Genomic DNA, 11030 nt, shown 5'->3' with positions numbered 1-11030 from the left:
GCATCATTAGATACATATACTGGTTTGGGGTTTTCTTTTAAGTGAACAAGTACAATATATTTTTTAATCTTAAATTTTGAATTAATTATTTTTTCATTTTATTTGTTATTAAATTTAATTATATTATCAAAATATTTTTTATCAAGCCCTGCATGGCGTGACCATAATACTAGTATATCTATAGCTTAAAAAAAAAAAAAAGGAATTTCATTGGTTAACAAATATCTGAAAAAAAAAGTACTACAAGAAACGAATAGACGTCTTAGAAAACAAGTAGCATTTGAAAACAATTTCATTAGCGTATCCCAATCCAAACTCTTGAACTATCTCTGAGGCCGATTGGTTTTAGTAAACCGCCTTATCTTGTATATATAAATATGTAATCGGGTCCAAAGTCTCTCACTTTTCTCTGTCGCCAACCCTAAACAGAAAAGAGATAATTCAAGAGTTTATTGTTTCATGGATCCTTGTACTTGTATGGATGCGAAAGAAGAATTTGCTTCCATAGATGCTCATTTTATGAATAATCGCAGCAGCCCAAGCACCATGGACGACCTTCCGGATTGGGTATTGATGGAAATTTTGGTTTTACTGCCATTATGCACGGTTGTGTTAACTTGCAAGTGGGTATCAAAGCGCTCGTTTACTCTTATCTCTACTCCTTATTTTGCTCGCCGCTTTGTTGCACAGCACTCACAGTAGCCACAGCCCTTTGCCTTGCTCTACCAGTACGATGATTTCCGCGACTCCAAGCGACGTCTCCTCATAAAACCGGAAAATTCTGAGTCTGAATGTGAATTGAAACCTGTCGCTGCTTATCTACGCAATCGTCACAGTGGTTGGATTTCAGCTTCGTGTAATGACTTGTGTTATGGATGGAAAGTGGTAACTGTATGGTGGTGCAGCAGCAGCCTGGTGATTTGAAAACCATAGTCGTTTACACTAGTGTCATCAATCCAATCACTAGGCAATGTCTCAAGCTCCCTCCACGTCCACTTCCTATTCCTCATCGTTTCTTGCAGCTACGGGCTGGGATCATCAGCAGCTATGACGGCAGTAATGATACACAAATCAGCTCTAGTTTCAGGGTGGTGCTCATTCTTAGCACAGAATCCAACCTAGGCCAACTTAACATTCACACTTTCTCGTCTGACACCGGTGAATGGAGCGACTCCGTGGTTTTGTGTCCACCCAACCTGGGTGAATTTCGATTGCCTCTAACCCGTATTCACACTGTCCCCTATAAAGGTTTGCTTTTTTAGCCCATTGATGGTGGTCGTCTTCTTGGGTTCAACCCGTTCAAGATCAACAACAGCAACAGCAGCACATGTTGTGTGATTGAGCAGCCTTTAGAATTGGAGCCATTCCATGAAATCAATTGCCTTGGACTGTGTCACGGCTGCCTGAGGACATGTCAGGTCTCAGGTAACGTGCATCCCCGTTTGCGTGTTTGGGAGCTCAAGGACTTTGATAATGAAAATAATGGAAGCGGAGCAGGAGGCAAATGGGGTTTGAAGCACGAGCTGTATTTCAGCCAAATGGTTTCAGAAAATTCTCCTTCGCTCACAGAATATGTAAACGACCGGAATTGGCCTAGCCCTCCTGTGATCTCGGTGCTAGCTTTTCATCCCAATGATGGGGATATCATGTATTTGTTGATTCAATTGAAGGTTGTCATATGCAACTTGCGGAGCAGAACCCTCGAAGTCTTTTGTGATATTCCTCAGAGAGGACAGTGTCATATTTATGCCCCGAATACCTTAACCTCTTTGCTACCATCTTGGCCACTCCCATTCCTTCTTCTCCCTTAGAGAAACAGAATGTTATTTGCCGCCTACCCCAATAGTTATTAATATTCTGCTGCTTTTAGGTTTCTGTATTATGGTTTCGATTTGCCTCTCTATTATGTTGGACAATGCTGTTATTGAATTTTTTTCTAATTCCGGTTACTTTTTGGTTATGTTTATCAAAATCATCCTCTAATGTAATCTGTTGGTTTTGCTCATTTTAACCCTTGCAATCTTTTTGCACAATTACTTCCATAATTATGTCAAATACCCCGCCTAATTGTTTGTTGTTGCTTGCTAGCATCTTCCACTTCGTGTTTTGTATTATGTGGTTTGCATAATAAGGGATGGCTAAACCTAGCGGGCAGGTACCTAACCTAACTCGAAGAATGAGTGTTTCCCTATCCATCAAGAATTTCGGATTTTTTTTTTGGTGGATAAGAAACCAGTACGTCATTTCATTTCAAGATTGAAAAAGCTAGTGTACATCTGAAAATTGAATAAAACATACAGTATTTTTGAGCTTTCCAAAACACAAAATAAATAGGTATACATGTCACACGAATGTTTCCAACAACTTGAAAATACAAATTTTTTGAAAATTCTTTCCAGCCACCCATTTTGGTATTTTGGACCCAGGCATAAAAAATAATCTTTTTAACGAAGAGGAGGAGGAGGAGGAGGACGAGCTGCTTTGGCAATGGTGTGAATAAAATCATGACAAATCAACTAGTTCCACTAATTCAGAGAGAGCTCTAAGAGCTTGAGCTATGCTTATGAGACCGCGTGTGTTTGTTTGAGAGAGAAAATCCGAACGGTGGAGATGGTGGCTAACGGTGGCCATCTATTTCGACGAGAGAGAGAGAGAGAAGCTAGGTTATGAGATGAGAGAGGGGTTAGGGTTTTAAAATATAAATGGCAATTTTGTAAATAAAATTTATTAGTATGGCTAATATTTTCAATTCAATAAATTAATATATCCCACCCATAGTAACGTAAGATCACACCCATTTAAGAATGTGATATAATTAACGTTATGTAATATGTTTGTAATTTTACAATACCTTAGTGTTAGAAATTAGAAATGCAACCCATTAACAACTTGCAATCAATACAAACCAAATGTGGGTTCCAGTTAGCTCAACTGGTAAAATCTCTAATGGTTGTATAAGAGATCTGGGGTTCAATTCCCGCCTACACAAAAAATTTATTAGTGTCTTGGTCTGATGATAAAGAGCGACCACCAGGAGCGGACGCCATAGGTTGAAACTCTCTAAAAAAAAAAAGGTACAAACCAAACCAACTAACTTGAGTGTAAAGAAGAATATTTGGAAGCTTCCTTTATTTTTTTCAGCTAGAAAAGAGCATCTGTTCATGAAATTTTTTGCAAATCCTCTCTGAATTTTCCACTGAATAACCTTTTTGAAACCGCTTACATAAGTGGGATTCAAAAGATATATTTGAAAATAATCGCCATTCATCCTCAAATAAGTGAGTTGTAAACCAAGTAATCACACACTTTAGCACCCAAGTGGCATCATAGTAAGGCTTATGTATAGAAGTTGTTGCATTTCTGTTTGCATTCTTGCTAATAATGATAATTTCCTATATAAAACTTGAAATTGTCATATGACAATATGAAAAACATTTCATAAATAACTTACTGATGATAGGTGTAAGGACACAATTCAAATTCCCAAACCACGACTGGGAGGAAATGGGCTTGAAAGGCCTTTCTTTACAATGAATTTGTAGAGGATGGGTTTGTAATCTAGATTTCAAGGATGACTTAGACAATTACAAAAAGAACGAGCTTTGGGCCCAATGGAAGAAAACAAAGAATCGTTTGCAAAGAGTAAGACTGAGAATTCCTCCTCGGACTGTTTCCGAGGATAGTTTCTAATAGTATTTCTCAAGTTTGGATACAAATATTGATTATCATACACTTTTTCTCTCTCAAAAAGCCTCTCCCTTCTTCGTATCCCTTCCCTTCTATTTATATCTTCCACTTTATGGTTGCAATCCTGATTTTCGGATACTTGTCCCATCCATTCTTCCCTAAAGCCCGCTGGGATTAGGGACCAAGTTCCAAGCTCTATGCTCAGGTCCCATCCTTCCCTCTATCAGCCAGCGTATCAATTACAGAGCTTTTAATGTATGGGCGGTGGCAGCAGCTTTACTTTAGACATTCCACCGCTCTTTTTATTGTCCTCCACGTATACTGCGTGTCCTCGGCTTAATATTCCGAGGACAAATCTACTTCTCGGACGTTTGGGACATTTAAATACTCCATGATCATTTTGATGTTTTCGGATTTGGGTTTCTAGCCCAAAAGACTTCGTTGGGCCGCCCTTCATAAATTGCTGGGCCCAATACCCCTACAATAGCCCCTCGAGATTCTTTATTTTTTCTTCACCTCGGGAGGAAAATAGGATCTCGACTAAAAAAGACCTTTTCACCCTGCAGAATCCTGGATTACTGCTGACGGAAATAACTTCTGATCTACCCATCGCGTGTTCCCGATGCTTCGGTATGCGAAACGCCCCTGAATTAATTATTGGCGCTTCTATGTTCCCCACGTTTCATTGATATGACACATATCCAACGGTCGAGAGCGATTCCTGTGTTAAGGCGGGAATTCGCCCGCTTCAAAACATCTTTTGACATATAAATACTAATTTTCTTCAAAATTCTTCACACTACAGAAACCTCATAACGTACCTGCCACACTTTCCACCTCCCCGTACTCTCTCTTTCTATCAAGTACCCTGTTCGAGGTGATGTGCTTTCTTCTTTCTTTAAAAGTAAGTTCTTCAATACTCTTCCCCCTCCTTATCAGCTTTTTGTTTCTTTTGTTTCTTCTCCTTCCCATCTTCTCTTCTTCACTGTATCTTTCATCCTCGGCGTAGTTAGTTTTCTTCACACCCCCCATTTTTTCAAAAAGAATGGGTAGATTTGCGTCCCTGGTGGATTCAAACGAAACAATAGAGCAGTTTAAGGTTAAGTACAAAATTCCCTCGGATGTATCCATTAGGTACTGTAACGAGGAAGAGTATTATACAAAAAGAAAAACGGGAGAAGTTGTAATCCCGATGATTGCGTTCATCGAAGGGGGAATGAAAATCCCCATGGGAACCGTGACTAGGGATTATCTTAGGGCTTTTAGATTAGCTCCCACCCAGTGCGCCCCAAATGTCTTTAGGATCCTAGGTTCCATAGATGCCTTAAATGAGAAGATGAACCTAGGGCTCACTCACCACGACGTGAACTGGGTTTACAACCTCCATTACCTAAGCAAAAAAGACGAGTATTACCTAAAATTTAGATACCCAGAAGTTAGGCTAATTCAATGTCTGCCTGAATCAAATAAGTAGCCTAAAAATGACTTCCTGATCATATCAGGAAATTGGCACGACGGCCTCCCCTGTCCGACAAGGGATGGGACTCCAGGTGAAGTTTCTTTTACATACAATTATCCTTTGTCTTTTTACTTATTCTTACCCTCTTTTACTTGGAAAACTCTACAGATCCACACGCCGCGGACCGTCATCCCAATCTTGTTGACTTCGGACGGTTGGATAGGATCCTACGAGCTGAGGTTTTTGTGCACACTGACGGCCAACTCCGAGCAGCTCATCTGATCCTCGGCTACACTCCGATATCCAAAGCTTTTCAGGCGCCGAAGTGCGTGATAAAAGCCCACGATCCTCGTCTTCCTCGGATCAGCGTTGTCGTTGAAGGTTTCTTACTATCGGAGGGGACTATCATTCCTCAAGGCACCTTGGTCACCCAACTAATCCAACCACCACAATTCGTTCCAGTTGGGATTCCCACAGTTCCTCTCTTCACAAAATTAACCTTTGGTGAAGCCGCGTCTTCCCACTCCACTGTAAAGGAAGAAGAAGAAGAAATAGTTGAGGTATCAGATTCCGAGGACGAGTTTGAGGTTTTTAATCAACCCTACCCTCCTGAAGATTCAACTTCCATCCTCGGCACCTCTACCCAACTCTCAAAGGCTACTACTGAAGAACTTGACAATATGGGCATTCAACGAAAGATTAAGCCCAGCCTAAAGGATGTCCTTGCCGGTGGCGCCGACAAGTGGCCCTGAGTCCAAGAACCTCCAAAAGAGGTGCGCCCTGACTCAAGAAAAGGGTGCCGACAAAGGCCCCGAAGCTAGGCTTCCTCCTCCTCCCCCATCCTCCCAAACTCAACACACCAACATAGCTGATCTCAAAAGAAAAAGGGATCAGCCGAAAGGAAAGGAAGTGGTGGAGGTAGGACCGGGCTCTGTTTCCAAGGAGCCGGAGGTGGAAAAGGGTGAAGTGTGCCCGCACTATGCAGACTAGGTCGGAAAGAAGAACCGACCACAGTGGCCGTGCGCGCCCTCGTATGGCTTCCGGACATGCTCTATGGACGATGAGGTCATTACCGTGGATGCGTCCATTAGAAATTTCGATGAAGGGACACGCATGCGTCACGTATGCATCGAGCGGCAGGCGCTGTTACTCCCTGAGGATATGCTTGAGCTTAGAAAGAAAAAGGACCACACCGTCTTCATGACTTTGAAGAAAGAGCTTGCAATGGTAAGTTTTCTTTCTCTAAAACCTTGGCTTTTGTTTTTATTTCCTATATATATTTCTAAGTTTTATATGCTTTGTTCGTAGGCCGTTCAATCTGCCCATAGGGCAGAGGAGATTGCCATCAACTCCTACAAATCTCTGAGGGCCGAGGAAGCTAGGCGTGAAACCGCCCAAAAGATCTCGGACCTTCACAAGAAGAAACTGCAGGAGGTCACAGCAAAGTTGGCTAAGGCAGAGAGTGATAAGGCAGGCTTAGAGGCTGATCTGAAGACAACGACTAATCAAGCCGAGGATTAGCGCCTAAAGCTCCGTGAAGCCGACAATAACCTCTCAGCAGCACGAAGGCTTGTAGAGGATCTCAAGAAAGATCTGAACGAGTCTGAGAAGGCTAAAGAGGAAGCCATCAAGGGCAAAGAGGAAGCCATTGAGGAGAAGAAAAAGGCTGAGAAAGCAAAAGAAGAGGCCGAGATCTCAAGGGACCAAGCCGAACAAGACGGTTATGATATAGGCGTGAAGGAGGTCACCGAAACCTTCAAGGCTCAGGTTCCCGAGGTATGTAGGCATTACTGCCTCTAGGTGTGGAATGAGGCACTTTCCCAAGCTGGGGTTGATGCCTCTTCCACTCTTTGGAAAACAGAGAGTGTCTACTATCCTCCCGCAATTCGCGCTTCTTCCATTCCTGAAGCTGCCCAAGAAGCTACCCAGGGATCATCTGAGGATAAGGGGGGTGATTTGGTTGAAGATTCAACTCTTCCAGAAGATGCTCCTAAGCAAGTTGATTCAGTACAAGAAAAGGCGCTTGAAGACGTACAGCCCTCAAGTGACCTTCAGGAATCTTTGAAGGATGAGTTGGGTGATCAAGCTAATCCAATAGCCTTGATAGATGATCCCAAAGGCAAAGGAATTGCCGTTGAGTCCTCGGTTCAGCTTCCATCTCCTAAAGACCCCAAAGGCCCTCTGAAGATCAAGCTGAAACAATGAATGCTTGCTGCCTTTCTCTTTTTTATTTTTATTTTATTTTATCTCTAAGTGTAATTTCTAAGTGTGATTGAAAAAGTACTTATTTGGAATTTAATATAAGCACGAATGTTGTTTTACTTGTTTAGATGATTCTTACTTTTTTGCTTTGTTTTGATCATATCATTCTATAAATACCATCTCTTTGTCCTTTACCAAAGTTATTAGCAACAACTTGAATTGAAATTGATACTCCAGGAAGGTTTAATTATGCCGGGAACTGCATTAAGTGATGCATTTAAGTATTTGATTCTTCATTTTGGATCTCTAGTTGAACTATGTAAAAATAAGGCATATGGTCTTTTGACTTAGACATGCAAAGATCTGATGTTTTTGACAAAAAAGAAAAGAAGTGTTAATTTTTCCCAAGTAAATGATCCGAGGATCCAGGCATACCAAGCTTCAGCTTGATACTTAGATAAATAAATTTAAAATGTTAATTTTCCCAAAGTAGATGATCCGAGGACCAGACGTAACTTAGGTTCTGTTTAACACTTAGTAAATAATATCAATTTAGACGAGGTATGTGGTCCGAGGATCCAGGCATACCAAGCTTCAGCTTGATACTTAGACGGATGAATTTAAAATGTTAATTTTCTCAAAGTAGATGATCCGAGGACCAAACGTAACTTAGGTTCTGTTTAACACTTAGTAAAGAATATCAATTTAGACGAGGTATGTGGTCCGAGGATACAGGCATACCAAGCTTCAGCTTGATACTTAGACGGATGAATTTAAAATGTTAATTTTCCCAAAGTAGATGATCCGAGGACCAGACGTAACTTAGGTTCTGTTTAACACTTAGTAAAGAATATCAATTTAGACGAGGTATGTGGTCCGAGGATCTAGGCATACCAAGCTTCAGCTTGATACTTAGACGGATGAATTTAAAATGTTAATTTTCCCAAAGTAGATGATCCGAGGACCAGACGTAACTTAGGTTCTGTTTAACACTTAGTAAAGAATATCAATTTAGACGAGGTATGTGGTCCGAGGATCCAGGCATACCAAGCTTCAGCTTGATACTTAGACGGATGAATTTAAAATGTTAATTTTCCCAAAGTAGATGATCCAAGGACCAGACGTAACTTAGGTTCTGTTTAACACTTAGTAAAGAATATCAATTTAGACGAGGTATGTGGTCCGAGGATCCAGGCATACCAAGCTTCAGCTTGATATTTAGACGAACGAAGATAATGAATATAATGTAGTTTACAACAAAAAACGGCCGAAGTGCCTTTTATTTAGTAATAGTACCTTCGTAGATTATTTACATTCCAGGGACGTTGTACAACACGTTCGTCCAAATCTTCCAGATTGTAGGCCCCTATTCCTGCGACCGAAGTAATACGATAAGGTCCTTCCCAGTTGGGCCCCAATTTTCCCCACGCAGGATTCTTCATCGTACCCAAAACTTTCCTTAACACTAAGTCACCAGGTCCAAGAGGTCGAAGTTTCACATGAGAATCATATCCCTGCTTGAGCTTATGTTGATAATAAGCTAGTTGAACCATGGTGTTTTCTCGTCGTTCCTCAACTAAGTCTAAGTTTCTCATTAATAGATCATCATTGCTATCTGAAATGAAGGAGCTTTTGGTTGGGAACCCAGTTTCTAATGGTATTACTGCCTCGACTCCATAAGTCATGGCGAAAGGTGTCTCACCTGTGGATCTTCGTGGTGTAGTTCGATACGTCCACAAGACATGTGGCAGTTCTTCCACCCACCTCCCCTTGGCGTCACCTAACCTCTTTTTGAGTCCGCTCACTATTACTTTGTTGACAGCCTCGGCCTGCCCATTTCCTTGGGGATAAGCCGGAGTGGAATATCTATTCGTAATGCCCAGATCACAGCAGTATTTCCGAAAGGCCTTGCTATCAAATTGTAAACCGTTATCTGAAATGAGAGTATGAGGGATGCCGAACCTGGTAACGATATTCTTCCATACAAACTTTTTTGCCTCCATGTCTCTGATATTTGATAATGGCTCAGCTTCAACCCATTTGGTGAAATAATCTGTTCCCACGAGAAGCCACCGTCTATTTCCTGTTGCTTTGGGGAAGGGTCCAACAATGTCCAAGCCCCATTAAGCAAAAGGCCATGGGCTAGATAGAGGATTCAGGACTCCCCCTGGTTGATGTATATTTGGAGCGAACCTTTGACATTGGTCGCACTTCTTTGCATAATCTTGCGCTTCTCTCTGCATATTTGGCCACCAATAGCCCTGAGTAAGGGCTCTGTGAGCGAAAGACCTTCCCCCTGTGTGACTTCCACAAATCCCTTCGTGTAACTCTTCCAAAAGTAGCTCCGTTGCCTCGGGGTGTATACATAACAAATATGGTCCGGAAAATGAACGTTTGTACAATTTCTGGTCCTCGGATAACCAAAAACGAGTGGCTTTCCTGCGAACTTTATCTGCTTCAGCCTTTTCTCCAGGCAGGATGTCATTTATGAGAAATGTTACTATTTGATCCATCCAACTAGGCCCAGTCCGAATTTGGAGCATTTGAGTGGAGTTACCGTCCGTCCCAGTGGGTTTCAACAGATCTTCAACAAGGATAATTCGTGGTAGACTTTGTGCCGAGGACGTTGCGAGCGTGGCCAATGAGTCGGCATGGGTATTGCCACATCTGGATACATGTAATAGTAAAAAAGACTCAAATTTAGACTGCATATACCTGACATGGGTTAGGTATTCTCGCATTCTGGAATCCCTTGCTTCTAGTTTCCCTTCCACTTGGCCTACCACCAACAGTGAATCCGAGAACATTTGCACCGTCTTTCCTCCCATTTTATGAACCATGTTCATCCCTGCGAGGACGGCCTCGTGCATACCTGCTTTCGTTGTTGGTGGCCGAGAATCCTAGTTTCAAAGATTTCTCAAAAGTAATTCCCTCTGGAGATATCAAGACTAGCCCTATACCCGATCCCCTCTGATTTGCTGCTCCATCAACATGGACTTTCCATAATGGAGGTCCTTCACACGAAATCATGCCTACTGATTTTTTACCCATGCCTTCTTGATAGTCTTCTAACGAAGGCTCAGCAAATTCCGCCACAAGGTCCGCGATGACCTGTCCCTTTATAGAGGTGCGAGGCATATACTTGATATCGAAAGCTCCTAGGACAGTTCCCCATTTGGCAATTCTTCCCATATAATCTGCACTTCGCAGAATTGATTTAAGAGGGAGTTGTGTAAGAACAACAACTGTATGAGACTGGAAGTAATGGGGAAGTCTTCGTGTAGCACGTACCACCGCCAAGATGGCTTTCTCCAGTGGCAAATAACTCAGCTCGGCCTCATGCAGAGATTTGCTTACATAATAAACCGGTCTCTGGATGTTATTGTCATCTCGGATAAGAACCAAACTAACTGCATGGTTAGCCACCGCAATATATGCAAACAGAATTTCATCAACTTCTGGTTGAGACATAACTGGCGATCGCAAGAGATATTCTTTTAGCTGTTGGAAAGCCACTGCGCACTCCTCGGTCCATTCAAAACCCTTCCATTTATTCAATAATTGAAAGAAAGGTTTGCATCTGTCCGCGGACCGAGATATAAATCGGTTGAGAGCAGCAGTCATACCTGTTAGTCTTTGCATTTCTTTAGGATTCCGAGGTGGGTGTAAGTTGTTTATTGCC

At 41.9% G+C, this 11030-nt stretch overlaps 1 protein-coding gene across 1 annotated transcript; it reads left to right on the top strand.

Annotated features, from left to right (window-relative positions):
- The first annotated feature begins 875 nt into the window (after positions 1 to 875).
- LOC142635371 (uncharacterized) lies at positions 876 to 1811 on the top strand. Its single transcript, XM_075809538.1, has 2 exons — positions 876 to 1178; positions 1263 to 1811. The coding sequence occupies exons 1-2, from the start codon at positions 876 to 878 to the stop codon at positions 1809 to 1811; spliced, it is 852 nt and encodes a 283-aa protein (XP_075665653.1).
- Positions 1812 to 11030: the final 9219 nt, after the last annotated feature.

Source organism: Castanea sativa, chromosome 5 (genome assembly GCF_040712315.1).
Source record: "Castanea sativa cultivar Marrone di Chiusa Pesio chromosome 5, ASM4071231v1".
Classification (NCBI taxonomy): Eukaryota; Viridiplantae; Streptophyta; class Magnoliopsida; order Fagales; family Fagaceae; genus Castanea; species Castanea sativa.
The sequence above is the reverse complement of the archived record's forward strand: the minus strand, read 5'-3'. Positions and strand labels throughout refer to the sequence as shown.

What these genes read in the sequence shown, in the direction of transcription:
- LOC142635371 (XM_075809538.1), top strand. Translation starts at nt 876, where the DNA reads ATGGAAAGTGGTAACTGTATGGTGGTGCAGCAGCAGCCTGGTGATTTG. An exon ending in GTGAATGGAGCGACTCCGTG is followed by an intron (nt 1,179 to 1,262) that starts GTTTTGTGTCCA and finishes TTGCTTTTTTAG; the next exon opens with CCCATTGATGGTGGTCGTCT.